Raw genomic sequence first — 17573 nt, forward strand, 5'->3', positions numbered from 1 at the left:
GTGGACATAGGCTGCCTAAAAAAACTGTTCGATCAAAGTAATATAGAGAATGTTAAGGGGAGTGGGTGATGGAGGTTCCACGTGAAGTTCACGGTCATCTCAAGGGGCATTCAGCAGGTCATGACTTAGACAGCGAGCAGCAGCCCATCCTCTGTGCACTCTCTCTCACACACGCACGTAGGCAGGCACAGACACACGCCAACAGACACACACACACGCGCGCGCACACAGAAACACACACACAAAAAAGTTTTTATTTTAAAAACGTAAAAGAAGAGAAACGCGAGATGGTCCCTAAGAAGCTAAGCGTGAATAAGAAACTGCGAATAAGAAGCTGGATTCAGCCTCGTCTCATTTCAGAACTTCGCTGGATACCCATCTTCTGCAGCGTAGTTGACATCTCTTTATGTGTCCTGACAGTTTCAAATAAGTCTTTAATTAAATCAGCATATGATTCCAGTGCGGCCAGGGTGTCGATACGAAATTACAAAAAAAATTACTTAGTCAATCACTGCAAGATTGAGGGTTTTCAGGCTTCTTTTAACTGCAACACATACACACACGAAGATAACTTCCGGCTTACCCAAATCGAACAAATTCAATCTCAAAATCAAAATCTGTCGTGTCCCCTTTGTTTCATTTCCCATTTTTGATCTGAGCATTAAATCAAAAGTACGAAAAATGACCCGTTATTTGTTTTTTGGTATCACATTTATAAACGAATAACGAAATAACAAACCGTTTTTTAATTTTCAGATTTTGGAATCTCAATTGAATATGAAAAGAACGAATGATACACGGATTTCGACCCTTTGCAAGCGATTGACAAGCGATCTGACCATTCATAACTCTGATATTATGTGCCCCCGTGACTGACTGCCGTTTTAATAAGAAAAAAAAAGTTTTTGTTATTGTGAAAGTTAACCTAGAGATATATACCAAGCTTTAATGGACCTTCATACTATTATGGTAAATGATAACCTTTTAAAAGTCATTCTAAATGATGGAGAATAGCGGATTTAACAACTATACCTATAGTAAAGTCAACTTAATTTATATTGTGTTTTTTCACTATTTTCGTTGCTACAAAGCAGCAGTACGTGAAACATGTTGACTATAAACAAAACAAGTTATACAAGTTAAAACAAAAAAAAGTGAACATACAGAGATAACTGATACAGGTTCATACACACCCATAAAACAAATGCATAAAACAGAACTCCACATGCACGGAACACTTAATACACCACATTTAGGTTAGCTATGCATCCGTAACATTATCATCTGCTGGTGTGGATCCAAATATACGTATAATTATTGTTAGTTATCCCAAATCCTGAATGTATCCCTTAAATGCATATTGCAGACCTTCCTCTCAGAAATCAGCATTTAATTTTTCCTGAAATTCTTGAATATTTCCTTCTTGATTAATTAATTCTTAACACATGGCTGACACCGAAAGCTTGTCAGACGTGGCAACAAGAACGAAGGGGGGCAGGGTTTTGCGAAGGGTCAATTCATTGTTTTGTTTTGCACTACTGGTCCATGGTAATTATGCCTTTGTAGTTTTTAATATAAGTTTATTTGTGAACTTTAGCCCCCCATGGAAGAAGGAGGGCGAAAGAGACATCCTTCCGGTGGCGATGGACGGCGCCGCCATCCATCACAGCAATCCAGCCGATCCCAAACACAGCTTGGTTCAGGTCCCGCCCAGCCTGTCGGAGGCCCTTCCACTAGAGATGATGCCAAAAACACAAGTTACCGAGCGCCTGCGCAAGACACAAAGCCTCCAAAGTGATCGGTCACCTGCCCTTGCGCTTATCTGCGGTTAAAACTTGACCCCACAAGCATGCAACAACAACTTGCCAACAAATGGCTCATGATTGTGACATCACTGCTCTTCCACCATCACCTCATTCATATCTGAAAACATTTCTACATCAGAGAAAGACCAGAGGGCATGAGAAGTTCTTCCATTCTTTGTTTTATTCAAGAATTTAAGTAGTTTTATTCCTATTGTGTCATGTTGGGGTAGAATAAGGCTTTTGTTTGATCTTTCTGAAAACTACTCTGCAGTGGTCCTTTATATATTCAGCAGAATTGCCATTTTATTTGTCTGAGTTATGCGCGATTCCACCCTGACCTTCATTTTTATTTTTTTCTGGAGCATAAAGGTTGTGTTATATGAAGTGGTTTCTCTTAACTAGAATAGGTACTAGATGAGACAAACTGATTAAAAAAACAAAATGATGCAAAACTCTGATCTGCAGATGATTTATGTCGCGCTTTTTGGGGTCCTCGCAACATTTTCTTGCCAATAAACCCGCAGGGGTCATGATGTAATGTTGACATCACTGTGACATGAACATCTGACCATACACTGACTCACCCCGCTTGGACTCCTCTTCCACGTTTCGCCGTCTGTTACAGGAGAGGCGGATGTTTAGCGTCCAGCCTCCTCATGGACACGGGTTTCCTCACTCGTTATCATGATTTAAAGAGCAGTGAGGTTAGGAGTTTTCTTTGCGCATGTGCTGCTTGGATTTTGGAGGTGTCTGCAGTAAAGCTCGTATCTTCATATGAACTCGCTGAGAAACGGAAATTAACCATTGCTCATTATGAACGGAGGAATGCTGCTTTTAGTAGGTGGCTTGTTCTGTTTACATCACCGTCACGCAAAGTGTTCTGTGTCCCCAGCTGAATGGGAATCATTTTCAGTACAGTTCAAGTGTTAATCCTAGTGTAAATATAAATTCATGAAATTATGAGACATTTACACCACCTGGTCGTAACGTGTTGTTTTATTGTTTATAGAGCAGATGGATATATGCCTTACATGTTCACCTTTTTATGCTCTTAAATGAACTTTTAGTCTTTTAATGTGTTTTGTTTTTGACTGTATTCTAGCTTGGCTGTTAATATGGGTATGTTTTAGTATCATATCTCACGGTTCTTTACAGCGGTGTAGACATCCAAAACAGTATGATGGTCTGAAAAAAGGAAAACTGACCTCAGGTTATCAACTGGAATCGCGTGAAGACAAACTTTTTGTTGATCATATATGACACGAGTGATGCGCTTGTGTAGCCTTTGAAATCGCTGCCAACCGGATTTGGACCATAAGCAATATTCCAATCACTGATCTAATTTATGGAGTTTAACATTAAATTTAGTTTGCATATCAAAGTGTACTCTTTTTGTCAGCTGAAAAGTATTGGCTTGTTTTTTTTTTCTTGAAACATTCTCTCCAGCTCTCGTTTTTGCTATTATTATTACTGCAAGAAATTGGATAATTCCCATCTGTTTTCTGTTTGTGTTCTTCATTCATAGCAGCTGTGATCAAATCCTGATGAGAAATCTCTTGTGATAGTATAAAAGATCTTTTACCTAACAAAAAATGGATAAAAAAAGCTTGCTAGCTGAAAAGTCCTCTGAGAGGAAAAGCGGCTTGAAATTGTGTTCGTGTAGATTTGTGTTCTTGTACGAGAGCGTTTTGGTGCATCTTGTTGTGGATATTAAGACTTTTATGGCTAGGATAACTGGGTGAAACAAAATAAATATCCATAGAGCCATAATAATAGCTGCACATGTTTTATGAAAATTAAAACTCAATAGTAGTCATTGGCTTATTGACAGAAGAAACGTAAAATATGGTGAAATCTTGTCATATTCATAATAACTGAATTATAGGCGGGTGTAATTTGCTTTTAGTGATTTGTTATTTGTAGTTGATTTGCTTTTCCTAATAAACAAGAAGATTTATAAAATAGTAAAAAAATCGGCTGTTGAACTTTTTTATAGTGGGGTAAAGACACCTCCAGTTCTGTTATTGGCTGTTTGCTTATGTTTCTCACATTTTTCTTACTGGCCCATCATTTTCATTGTTGTAGGACCCTAGCATTGGTAGCACCCTTTACCCCATTACCCTGGTAATGTGTGAACAATTGTTTCAGAAATGTCCTTCCTTTGATCCAGTTCAACGTTATCAGAATTGTGGAACGACCATTTATCAAAACATTTTAAATGAATGGCACAAAATGTTCATACCGTTGTGGACAAACATAATAGCCTACATGCTTGTGTATAATTCTTATTGCAACCAACAAACAGTGTCTCTTACTCTTATATTACAAAATAGAATCAGACGAGATTCATTTCACATGTACAATACTCACAAAAAGTTAGAGATATTTGACTTTCGAGAGAAATGTATGGAAAATGCAAATAGTTTATGCTACAGTCATATTGTTTCATGAAAGTAGGGCGTTTAAGAAGCATGCAATGGCAATTTCTCTATTTATTGAAACAAAAGCTAACAATAGTGGTAGGTAAACAACAAGAAAAATCAAGGTCTCAATAAGTTTTGGTGTGTCCTTGAGCATCTATTACAGCTTTATAACGTCTCATGCAGCTCACAAGTTGATTGCTTGTCTAGTGAGGCATGTCATTCCATTCTTCTTGAAGGAATTCTGCTCCGGTCATTGAGGTTATGGGGTGCAGGGTAACGACCCTCTACACGACAACTCGCCATAGGTTTTCCATGGGATTTCCGGGCTGGAGGAAGTACAGGCCACTCCATTTGAGGGAGTCCATGAAGAGCAGATCGTGCCTGTGTCGCTCATGCAGAGGCACAATGACTGGATTAATGATGTTATTCAGGGAAGTATGGGCTTGTCACAGTACCATTCACAAGGTTTGTGAGCCCAGAGTATAATGCTACCACCTCCATCTTGCTTCTCTTATCACCTTGTTAGATAACGGCATGTTATGCGACAAGTCATGAAACATTCAACAGTGGACATGTGCATTCAAAACTCAAATTAAGTTCACCTTTAATTATTATAGCGCATTTAAGGTACATTCTGAAATTTCACCGAAAGTAGAATATCCATAACTCATTGTGTGTAGAGTTTGGTTCTTGGATAGATTTTAGACTTTTAATTTCAAAGATAATAACTTGTTCACCAAAATTGGCTGGAATATTACATATAGTTAGACTCTTGAATAAAAGGGTGGGCACAGCAGTCAGACAATGGAAACAACAAAGTGAACAAAATAATACGGCAACTATTTAAAATCTCAAATCCCTTAAAGTCAAATATATTGGCTTTTCCAAGTTACAACTCTTGGGATCTGGGTTTCTTTAAAACATCCTGTGAGTTGGTGTCTTATCAGAGAAGTGCCTAGAAATATGCAAAAATTCTAGGTTGTATTGTAAAAAAAATCGTAATCCTGATTGTATGGAATACCAGTCTGTTATACCACCATATACCATGGAATACGACCTGTTGGTGTTAAATTTGACTTTGGTCTGTCCATCCACAGTACACATGATGGACATTAAACAAATGTACCTCTACATTTATATTCATGATTTTTTATATAAATGGCTGTTTTTTAGATCAGTTATTTCCCTCTATAATCTCTAGAGTGGACATTATACAGCAGAGCCTTGTGTGATGACATGCTCTCTGTTATGGCATTACACTGGTCAAAGTACACTGGATTTAATTTCCCCTTGAAAATAGCTGCGACCAACCTGCGGCCGGACATGGTTTTGTGGTCCAGCTCCAGTAGGGCAGTACTCATAGTTGAGTTGACTACCTTGGGAAGAGGCCATTAACAAAGCATTTGAAAGAAAGAATCTCTGGTATGCCAACTTTGCAGCGGAGGCTGAAGATCGGGGATGGACAGCGAAAGTGTTACCGTTGGAAGTGGGCTGCAGGGTCTTTGTTTCCGATTCTACTACAAGGCTGCTTAACTCTTTCACCGCCATTGAAGAGTTATATCGTCATTTAAAAAAAACGGTTCCCCGCCAAAGACAAGTTATAACGGCAATCAGTGTTCGTACTGTTTTACAGCAGGTGGCGTTATTACACACCTTCGGGAAAAAGAACAGAATCCCAGAACCTTGAACCTATATGTTTTATCGGTTTTCAATGATCAATGAGTGAAATCTGGGCGGAATCTTTGACAAAAAACGTTAATTATCTCAGCTGTTTATTCAAAATGATGCATTTTTGAAGAAACCTACCCACATCTACGGAGTGATAAAAAACGAACAAAGAAGATAGAAGAATACGGTTTATTTTGTTTAAAAGCTGAGACTGTTCTTTAATTTTACATATTGTTTGTCCATATATTCTTTACAGAAAATTTACTGTGAGCCATTCAATTTGGGTGAAAATGTTCAAAAACGCTGGCGTAGGCTGGCAACTTTTTTTAAAAAGGCTGGTGGGGAATGAATTAAGAAAGTGGGGTTCAGAGGACAGGCCCAACAGACGGTAGTCAAAGAACTTGCCACAGTCGCTGAGAGTAGAAGCCACTGGCTATGGTTGAAACGGAAGGAAAGCAATATGGGCTGCCAAATGACCACAAATAAATTGATGTTGTGTGTTGTATTGTAATGCCATACGGGACCAGGGGCACTGAGCTTGCATTAACGGAGACAATGAGGCTATAACAGCCATAGCCAAAGGGTTGGCAAGTATGGTTGCGTTGACTTGGTCAAAATTTTCCTTTCACTTTATGAATGCTTTTGAGCTTTTCTTGTCATTTACTACACACTAAAAAACAAATCCTTTTTGGTCAATGACCTCATCACCTGTAACAAACTGGACTTCATGTTTCTAAATGAAACTTGGTTAGATGATGGTTGTAGTGCTACAATCCTCCATGAATCTGCCCCCCAATCTTGACCTTTATAAATGTTTGCAGAGCTATTAGGAGAGGTGGAGGAATAGCTGCTCTGTTGAAAGATATCTTTGACTGCCAGCAAGTTTTACTTGGTGACTACCTGTTCTTTGAATACATAAGTATTGCTTTTAAAGATGCACCACACATTCTGTTAACAATTATTTACAGACCTCCCAAATATTCCCCAGTGTTTGTTGATAATTTTTTTAAATAATTGCTATCAGCTATTTCCTCAGAATTTGACTGCTTTGTTATTGCTGGATATATTAATATTCATGTAGACAAAGCAGAAAACAACACTGCAAATTAACTGAAAATTGTTTTAAACACTTTTGATCTGATCCAGCATGTTGCACAGTCCCACACACAACCGTGGACACACTCTGGATCTGCTCATTAGCAAAGGTCTAAAAATTTCATCCACTATTATTAGAGATGTGACGCTGTCTGATCATTTCTGTATTGTCTTTGATATATCAATCAGTCCAGCGCTCTGTAAAAAAGAGATTCATAAATGAGAACACCAGTGAGCTATTTATGAATGGTATGTTTTTGTCACTAAATATATCTGCAGACTCTATTGATGTTCTCCTCGATAGCTTTAATGCAAAAGTAAAAAATGCTATCAATGCCATTGCTCCAGTAAAGGTCAAGGCGATAACTGGCATGCGTAAAGCACCCTTGAGAAATACACCAGCAGTACAAAGCATGAAAAGAACATGCAGAAAAGCTGAGCGTATGTGGCGAAAAACAAAACTTGAAGTTCACTATAACATCTATAAAGACAGTCTGCATGCCTTCAATGTTGACTTAGGCAAAGCCAGACAGAACTTTTTCTCTAACATTATAGACTGCAAAATAAAAAACACCCGCACTCTTTTTGTAACTGTGGAGAGACTAACAAATCCCCCTAGTCAAAGTTCCCATGGAAATGCTGTCTGATGACAAATGCATTGAGTTTGCAACCTTTTTCCTTGAGAAGATCAATAATATCAGAATGGAAATCACCAAAGCTCCATGCGGCCTTCAGGTCAGTCTGACTTCAGTACATCAGAAATGAGTAACTCTGTCTGAATTTCAGAAAATTGATCACAAAACCTTGGAGGAAACGGTACAGCATCTTAAAGCGTCAATTTACAGCCTTGACACACTTCCCACATCCTTTTTCAAAAGAACTGTTTCGAAGCAGATCTCATAAAAATAGTAAATGCATCACTGCTCTCAGGAACCTAAAAAATGCAGTTGTAAACTATAATAAGAGCAATCTAGACAAAACCTTACTGTCTAACAAACCAATATCAAATCTTCCTTTTTTAGGCAAGATCATTGAAAAGGTTTTCTTCAATCAGCTGACCAAATTCTTGAACTCAAATGATTACCTGGACGATTATTGGTGTGGTTTTCGTCAGCATCCAAACACAGAGACAGTACTTATAAAGATAATAAATGATAATCGATTGAATTTTGATTCAGGCAAAATATCAGTTCTGGTATTACTAGATCTCAGTGCTGCATTTGACACGGTAGATCACACCATACTCCTACATAGGCTGAAAACTTGGTAGGGCTTTCTGGATTGATACTTAAATGGTCCGGGTCATAACTTAAAGGGAAAGGTTACTATGTGAACATAGGCAACCATAAATCTGACTGGACACCAATGACTTGTGGTGTTCCACAGGGCTCGATTCTTGCTCTGCTCTTCTTCAATTTGTATATGCTCCCACTTGGCCAAATAATGTAAAATTACCAAATTGCCTACCACTGCTATGCAGATGACACTCAGATCTACCTAGTCCTCTCACCCAATTACTACAGGCCTATTGACTCTCTTTGCCAGTTCATTGATGAAATGAACAATTGGATGTGTCAAAAGTCATTGTTTTTGGTAACAAGGATGAAACTAACAAAGTAAACACATACCTTGACATAAGAGGTCTAAAGACACAAAGTAAGGTAAAAAATCTTGGTGTCATTTTAGAGTCTGATAGCAGTCATGTCAAAGGAATAAGCAAGTAAGTAAGTAAGTGCTACCATCTCAGAAACATAAATCAGATGTTTTGTCTAAAACCAAGATTTAGAGAAAGTAGATCATGCTTTCATCACTTGCAGGGTGGATTACTGTAATGGACTCCTTACAGGTCTTCCCAAAAAGACCATCAGACACCTGCAGCTGATACAGAACGCTGCTTCCAGAATTCTGACCAGAACCAATACATCTGAGCATATCACTCCAATCCTCAGGTCCTTACACTGGTTACCAGTTACTTTTAGAATCAACTTCAAAGTATTATAAATTGACTACAAATCACTCAATGTTCTAGGACCTAAATAAATCTCTGATATGGTTATTGAATATAAACCAAACAGAATTCTCAGATCATTAGGATCAAGTCAGTTAGAGATAACAAGAGTTCACTCAAAACAAGCGAGTCAGCGTTTAGCCATAACGCCACCTGTAGCTGGAAGCTGCTTCCAGAAGACATCAAACGTTCACCAACAGAAGCTACTTTTAAATCCAGATTAAAAACACACTTGGTTTACATCAACTGCACTTCTTTTTCAATTTTTTTTGCTCTTATTCTTTTTATATATACAGTAGACACACATTTTTAATCAATTGTATTGCTGTTTTATTGTTTCTTAATATCTAAAGTATTTTTAATCATTTGCATTTTAAAGATACATCTTATTTTTCTCTGTCAATCATTTTATGTAAAGCACTTTGAATTGCCCTTGTGAATGTAATAATAATATGTATAAATAAACTTGCCTTGCCTTGCCTTGCAACAACATAAACAAACGCTATGTGGCCCAAACATAACCTACGAAGGGCCTCAATAACTGTTGAGTAGTTTTAATATCATTTAATACAGTTAATATACAATTAAATATTATAAATGAGTAATATAAATGAAAAAAAATTCATTGTTATATTATAACCAAACACAGACTGGATGACAACTTCGGGCCAGGCTTGTTGGTCAATGTTATGGCAAAACACTGAAGATGCTAAATTGTGAACTGATTTTTGATATTAAAAGTATAACATTTAGTGGCACAATCAAAAATGAAGGAGCACAGGCAAAGTTCAGGTTTTTTTTTCTTTACTTAGGGGCACAATGTAGAGTGTTGGTAATTTATTATTGTTTATTACAGCAACACATGTTAAAAGGTCAAAACATTATCAGAAACTAATGCATATTATAAGTCATTACTGAAAACAAGTCCAGATAATCAAGGCCAAATAATAAAAAAAATTGTGGTGTAGCAATTTTAATATTTTACAAACGTATACATTTTTACAAGTTATAATATTTATATTAGATAGTATTTAGTCAGTTATGTGTACAACTATTAGACAATGGAAATGTTATTTCTGTTAGTACATTTCAATTACTAACATATAGCATCAATCATCCGGCCCCCCCCAAAAAGTTATGACACTGAGAATTAACAGTAAAACACACCATTCCACACTTCACGACTTTTACAAGAATATCTTGCGAAAAGAACGCTTTGTGAGGATATCTCTTCATGACAACAGGTCATTTGAGTGCATAAAACAGAACGTGAACCCTGAACTCATACAATGACAGTGCAAAATCAACAGAGCTGATTTGAATGAACTGAATGTGCTTGATCTTGACAATATTAAAAATCTTTATGTTAAAAGACAAAATTTGAACCTTAATACAGCAATAAAGATTGATAAAAGCAGGAATGTGGGCCCATAGTACAGTAACTGATTGTGAATTCAGATCCATTATACTTGCTGATGTTGGCAAACATCTTGATCAATTTATAAAGCCTTGGAGACCATATCAGCACAGCTCCAAAGGTGAAAAAACAAAGACATTAAATATCCAAGGTCAGTCTTGCGATTTCTTTGTATCACTGGGTATGCTCTCGGTCAAAGGGGTCAGACTCAGTAATACACTGTGTCGCTCGTATGCCTTTGAATTACGAAACTTGTCATCTGTCCCATGGAGTCTGTCCAACACACCCAGCACTCCATAGCACTGGTTGAACCTAGAGAGATAAAGATGTTCATAAGCAAAAAAATATATCAATTTTTCTATATATTGCCTAGAGGAGATATAGTTTAGGAGGACATCTATTCCGAAGCTATCATCACACATGCTGTTGGGCTGGTATCTTATTAGAATAAAGGTTATCCTATGAACAAAGTTGAATGCTCATAGGGTAACAAATCAATCTTATCTCAGGACTGCATGGTCATAAACCCTGACTTGCATTACAATAATTATTGTCTCATTACTGTATAGACAGTTTCGCAGTTTCTACAGTATTTAATAGCTATTGTGTGACTTGCCCTGCAGCTCTAAACTGTCAGATGGGGTTTGGTGTCAAACTTTACACAACGATTCAAATGACAAACTATATAAAAGCCTTCATATATGGCTAATGTGTCTTCAGGAAGGTGCGCACAAACTGATAAGCCGAACTCCTTCGTAGCTTCTGACACTTGTTGGGTTGAAGCAAAGACTGGGATGCTTTGGGATCTCAACACATTCCTGGACTTACTTGAGGTGGTGGAAGTCGTGGAACTCTGGCGAAGGCAGCAGGGGCAGGTGGTAACCACAGTGTGACACTGTTGTTACCAGTAAAGCGATGGTGAACCAAAGGCTGGTGGTGGCCAGATGTGAGCCCAGCAGCACTGGACCAATCAGAGCCGGCAGCATATTAGACAGCTATGAGAACATAGAGGCAAATAAGGACAAAGTGGCCAACCAGTGATAACTTCCAAAGTGATTGTGAAGTCTCAGTGTCATTGGAGGAGGAAGCCTACGACACAGATTAATCTTACCACATGCTCCACTGGGTGTGCATAGAGTGCCACGACTCCAACAGGAGCCGTCCACTCGTGATGGATCTTATGGATGCTCTTATAGAGCGATGGGTGGTGAACAAGCCTGATGGGAATGAGGTTAAAGGATTATATAAAAATATTTTGGTTAATTATATAAAAATGATATGTCCTTCCACTATATCAGTCTTTCACATTACTGTTAGATGACATTTTTCACTCCTGAGGTTTGATTTTGTTTAAATTCAACAGACACTGTACTGAAATGGTCACAATACATCTAGAAATGCTGTTCTGAAACGAAAATGTATAACGGTCTCTTATTTTTTTCCGCGGCTATATGTGACCCTGGGCAACAAAACCAGTCATTTTTTTATGAGATGTATAACCTTTCCATTGATTTGTGGTTTGTTGGGATAGGACAATATTTGGCTGAGATGTAACTATTTAAAACTCTGGAATCTGAGGGTGCAAAAAATCTAAAGAAAACAGCCTATAAAGTTGTCCATCAAAGGCGCTGTAGGAGGCCGTTGCTAAGAAGAAACACGTTTGTTTTAACATGCTCTATTGGCTTACCGGTGTAATGATGTTTTAACAAAGCCTTAACAAAGTTTTAGGTTTAGCCCTACGTTTCCATTATTTGCCAGTCACCTTAAGTTTGCGAATTGAGTGTTTAAAAATGCTTGACCCACAGGAACAACCTGTATAAAAAAATCAACTGACCTATACATGAAACGATCAGCAGAAATTCATGCTGACCTGTGAGTGTAGTAAAACAGTATCTCCTCCATAAGGCCACAGAACGCCAGCTCCAACAGGACCCAGTGAAAAGTGGGCAGCTCAGGAGCACACGGCTTGCCACGCCAGTTCATCACCATGTAGGTCAGCACCACCAGCGGTCCTGACAGAAAGACCTGGTTGAAAAGCACCTTTTTCACTGCATTACGCAACCGAGTCGAATCCACCTGCAGGAAAACATTTGCGTTTTATTTAGATTAAGTAGCACCTAGGTCTTTAACCCTGCTCCTGGAGGCCAACTGTACTGCAATGTTTAGGTCTAACCTGCTCCAGAATGCTTGTCTGTGACTGTAAAAAAGGTTTGCATCACGTTTGGATGGAAACCCGACTAGTGGGCCTCCAAGAGCAGGGTTGAAGACCTCTAAAACATTTTTATACATATGCAGAAATACACAAAAAAAAAACTAATTGAAAAGGTGCTTGTAGGTATCACATTTGGAAATATTTGTCAGGCAAGAGAAAATGTAACGTAACTACCAGACTGAATTGCTGATTTATTTGATCAGACAAAACTGTTGCTAAATATCAGTGCTAACCTCTGTACAGATTTCACATTAATATTTTCGGTGGACTCGGAACTTGAAATACTTGAAATAAAACAATATAGAATATTATCAAACTCAAGTTGCTGACTGCACTGTTTGCTGAAACTCAGCAGTCGACGGTCAATTTGTAGCCAAATATCTCTTTTGTTAGATTTATTTTTTACCTTCTTGGCTTCATTTCTGAGAGGACAGTAGAGAGACAGACAGGAAGCAACGGGAGGAGAGAGGACAGTGGGAATGGGTTAGGACCACGAACTCGGGTCACCCGAAGCGTTGTCTAAATGGCTCCAACAACCACATTTCTCATGAAGCAGTCAGTTGAAAAGGAAGGGATTGTTAAACAGGATAGGTGGGCCTTTTTTGACAAGCGAAGAAAAAAGGATGGTACCGGATTGTTTTTGTCCGCCTGGATTCTATAGCGAGTGATGAAGTTTGGTTTCCCAGTTGTGTCAACCACCATCAGGAGGGCATTAAACAACCAAAAAGAAAGAGTGGGTACCAACATGGTTCCTGTAAAACCAATGTAAATAAAATGTTTATTTGCTGAAGGTTATTAAGAGCACGATCAACTCCACTTTAAGCACAAACAACTTTAAATCTAATCACTTTTGTGATTAGTTCAAAATCTTTATGCAAAATACAGTTGTGGACAGTAATAAAGCTATTGGTCTACATACAGTTTATTTGAACTTCAGCTCATATTGAGAGTTTTGTTCCAGAGCTAAACTGAGATGATGTTGTGTGCCAATTCCAAGACTAAATGCACTGCAGAGGTGTGACAAAGGGCGTCCAATTTTAAAGGTTTCTTCAAGTGTGATTGTGTCATGCATCACTTCCCCAGGATGCGAAGGACAGAAGATATGGATACTTCACAACCTCAACTATCCCCTAAATCGTTGCGTGCTGGTGACAGTATTTTTAAATAAAAAAATAACAATTACACAGGCTTTTGCCTCTAGGCGACAGGACCGTTTGTTGAAATCCTCCATAGGCTAGACTGTATCATTTTAGACCTCACCTATGAATTGGGATACAGCTATTCTGTCTATACATTTGCAAGCATTAAATAACCCCTGTGTAAAGGGGATGTGACATTTAGCTAAACAAAAAGCTTAGATTTTTTCTAACCACTAAAAAACAAGGCAGCCTCATTTTCTCCAAAGGCCAAGTGAAGTTTAGTCCACTGTGTCTGCCAGAAATCTCCAGATGCTCCCCAAAACTTCTGCAAATGCCTACACACACACATAAAAAAAAACACTGTAGTTGTATATTTGTAGTTATAGTAAGCCAAAAGTCAGCACTCATGCAGACCAACTAGAGCATAAGTATAACAAACAAAACAATTGAGGTGATTAAAGTCGATACACAGAAATGAAGACTACACAGTATTATACATCTAAACTGTAAAATAGCAACTCTTGCTTACCATGTTACTGAGTTCCTAAATGCGACCAGGAAGAAAAGTCCAGATCCAATGACAAAAGCGGCTTTCTTCAATGAATCCCAAAGTCCTCCAGTATTTTCCTTAGAAAGAAGAACAACTATTATATACTGCGTACACCGATCAGGCATAACATTATGACGACTTACAGGTTAAGTGAATAATGCTCATTATCTCCAAATCATAGCACCTATTAATGGGTGGAATATATATATAGCAGCAAGTGATCTACAGAAGAAGACAAATAAAATGTAATTTAGTGTAACTAAAAGTGCTTTCAATCAAAGTGCTTTACAATGTCCAAAGGCAAACACACACAAGCAAAACCAATACTAAAGGGAAAAACTTAGGATAGGTATTTCCCATTTGTCAATAAGATTTTTTTTACTAATTTCAAGGACAATAAAATGCGCCCTTACTCTTTATATATTTCCATACGTACAAATCAGAATAAGCATGTTATTTGAATTTCTACATAATTATATTGTGTTACACTGAATGAGAATGTAACATTACGTTAACACAATTTTGACATTTTATTCTCCAAAAACTTTATGATTGAAACCATAAAGTAGATTTTTTACTTACATGTCCTATGCTTTTTATGGACATAAAATCGCATTTGTACCTTTATTTTGATTTGCACATCTTAACATCTTTGACCCTTATGCACTAGTATCCTGTTCTTTGTCAAATTAAACACAAAAAGACTGATTAATTAGGTCTCTCAAACCTCCAAATTTGTTGGAAAGCACTAATTTCAGATTGGCACCGCGTGACGAGTATGACTTGTACGTGGACACATGTACGTGGAGTAGATATCTGCCTTCTAAGCTGATATTGAATTGACAAAATGACAATTGGTTAAATAGAAATGGTCTGATCAACTGCGCTTCTTTAAGTTTTAAAATTGTTACTGCGGGCTAAACTAACATGTATTCTACAGTTTATTTACAGCGCACACCCTCTAGAGATTATGTAATGCAATACAGTCACATTTCTATAGCGCACGTCTGACAGATGTTGTAATATAAAAGCATCACACTAAACCTTTGCTGTTTTATACCCAGTGATTCTAATCCTTATTACGCCTAAGAGCCGACGGAGACAAGAAAAGCATTAAATAAAGCTGATAACTCACCTTGGCCATACTGTCTGACAGCTTGTTTTTTATATCTATAAGGATCTGCAGCAGCTCGGCATTTATTCTGTTTACAGCACAGTGTTATCTGCGCCATTAACTGATCTGTGATTGGTCAGTCACTGATCAGCTGACAAAATTGTGCTTTGGCTATTTGCGAGTTGTTCAATAATGTTTTGTAAGTTGTATCATTGTGAACTGAAACAATCATACAGGTTTGACTTTTTTTGACATTTTGACTGTCTCCAATAGTAGAATGAAATATAATCCTACAACATAAGTAAAGAGGTATACTGTTCACATTTCCAGAAAAAAAAGCTCTTACAGAACTCAAGTAACCAATTGTATGGCAGCAAACAACGTGATCTGTAAATGACTGATCAAAATGACTTGATAACTGTCATTACCTAATACTCAATTCTCCTATCACACACATTTCATATCTGACTGGCAGTATTATATACTGTATAGGCCTACTGCAGTAAACGTAAACAAAGGGTCAGTTGAATAATATGTTGACTGGAGGATTTTACAGTTTTAAAAACAGGACATACACTGTTGGAAGTGAATTGTTTGTCAAGACTTTTCTGGGGGGTTTCTTTTCGTCATATTTTTATCTACCTTTTCTTACCCGTGCATTTCTGTTTCTTTTGTACATCTGTACATTTAAAATGCAAATATGGACATAGAACTATAGTTTTATGAAGAAAATACTAATCAATGGTATTCGGTTTCCAGGCCAGAACCCTATCGAAAATGAGAGAACTGAAGAGGAGAAGCACCAACATGGAACTGGGAATCTGAGGGGTCTTGAGCAATTCTGTATAAGGGAATTGTCCATGATCTCTTTTCAGGTGTTCTCCAAACTCATTAAGCATTAGGGTTTAGTGTTCACAGTAAAATAAGAGGTTGTAAACGAGTAGAAAAAAATAGAGAAAATACATGTAGTTCATATATGAATTACAATGACATCACCCAATTATTATTATTTTTTAATTAGGTTTAAGACCTATTTATCAAATAAGATAACATTTAAAAAAAAGTGACTCCACTGGATTTGTATGGACAAAGTCCGTTTCTGTAAGTCATGCCACTCGGCGGCTATGTTTGCAACGCCTCCGGGCAGCTATTTACATCATTGCAAGTCCACAGTCCTATTAAATTTAAATAAGGGAACGCATATCTTTATAAAAACGCTGGCTAAAATCACAATCAAACAACATATTTCCAATCAATAATGAAACATGACACGAACTTCTTCATTATTTCGGTGTGCTAAACTAAAATTGCGCTAAAATTACCTTTTTCGAGGTCGCCTCGAACCCCGCACCAGAGAATCGTCAGTCTTTATTGATTGAGATTGGCTCGCCATTCCTCGCCATTGTAATGACATTGGGGCATCTAGTTGATTTTATTATTTTTGGTATGGATTAGATTTATGACGGACAGAAGTGCTGTTTGGATTCTGAAAAATGTGTTATTCTCCAATGCTTTTCACAAGCTGGAAAAGCCATTAGGGTTAGTGGATACCTTTTCACCCTTTTTAGCTTATTCATTTTAAGTATATAATAATTAACCACAATAAAAATAAATAATACAATAAAAATAAATAAATAAAAACATACAGACTTGCCAGGGTAAAATTTGATCTTAAGAAGACGCAAATGATGAATACAGTTTTCATAGCTTTCAAATTAGTAGAACTTCGGAATGGTTTCCACATATTCATGTAGGTCAACTTTGAACACAGAAAATAGAGGTTTCGAGGCCAGTCAACCTTTGTTTATGAATGTGAAATTTAGCTTTAATTTAGCATAAATTAATTATGTAAAATTCTCTTTTCTTTTCTTTTGAATAGTCAAACAATCCAAAGAAAGCATCTTTAAAACAAAAAGAAAAGTCACTTAAAGTAAACACTAAAACGTCTGACCCAATTTTTTGGAGTTGGGTGCATTGGTGCATAGGTGCATTGGCAAAACAAGTGAAGTCTTCTTCGTCAGGCAAAAACTGCAGTTCCCTTCAATGTCTGATTTTATTCCAGAGAAAGACTTTAGTCGAGGAAGATTTATGAATCAATTTAAATGTTATTTATTTTATTTTATTGGTAAAATTACATTCTTT

General features: G+C 37.3%; 2 protein-coding genes across 2 annotated transcripts in view; one reads left to right on the plus strand and one right to left on the minus strand.

The window, feature by feature from the left end:
* Positions 1 to 3776, plus strand: part of larp1 (La ribonucleoprotein 1, translational regulator) — a 56879-nt gene extending 53103 nt beyond the window's left edge. Inside the window, exon 19 of the mRNA XM_056730498.1 lies at positions 1598 to 3776. Coding sequence (XP_056586476.1) covers positions 1598 to 1798 — 201 coding nt within the window. The 3' untranslated portion in view covers positions 1799 to 3776. The remainder of the gene's footprint in view (positions 1 to 1597) is intronic.
* A 6005-nt stretch (positions 3777 to 9781) lies between these two features.
* faxdc2 (fatty acid hydroxylase domain containing 2) lies at positions 9782 to 15579 on the minus strand. The gene is made up of 8 exons (XM_056732092.1): positions 15453 to 15579; positions 14297 to 14394; positions 13999 to 14102; positions 13259 to 13380; positions 12287 to 12492; positions 11528 to 11633; positions 11245 to 11411; positions 9782 to 10728 (listed from the first exon to the last, which is right to left on the minus strand). Exons 1-8 carry the CDS (start codon positions 15459 to 15461, stop codon positions 10569 to 10571), a joined length of 972 nt encoding a protein of 323 aa, XP_056588070.1. The 5' UTR covers positions 15462 to 15579; the 3' UTR covers positions 9782 to 10568.
* Between the last annotated feature and the right edge of the window lie 1994 nt (positions 15580 to 17573).

This window comes from Triplophysa dalaica, chromosome 19, assembly GCF_015846415.1.
Source record: "Triplophysa dalaica isolate WHDGS20190420 chromosome 19, ASM1584641v1, whole genome shotgun sequence".
Lineage (NCBI taxonomy): Eukaryota > Metazoa > Chordata > Actinopteri > Cypriniformes > Nemacheilidae > Triplophysa > Triplophysa dalaica.

Excerpts from the sequence above, each read along its gene's own strand:
- faxdc2 (XM_056732092.1), bottom strand. Across the intron at positions 11,634-12,286 it reads CTGTTTTACTACACTCACAG|GCTTGTTCACCACCCATCGC; the intron begins GTCAGCATGAAT and ends CATTCCCATCAG. Across the intron at positions 10,729-11,244 it reads CACGACTTCCACCACCTCAA|GTTCAACCAGTGCTATGGAG; the intron begins GTAAGTCCAGGA and ends TTATCTCTCTAG.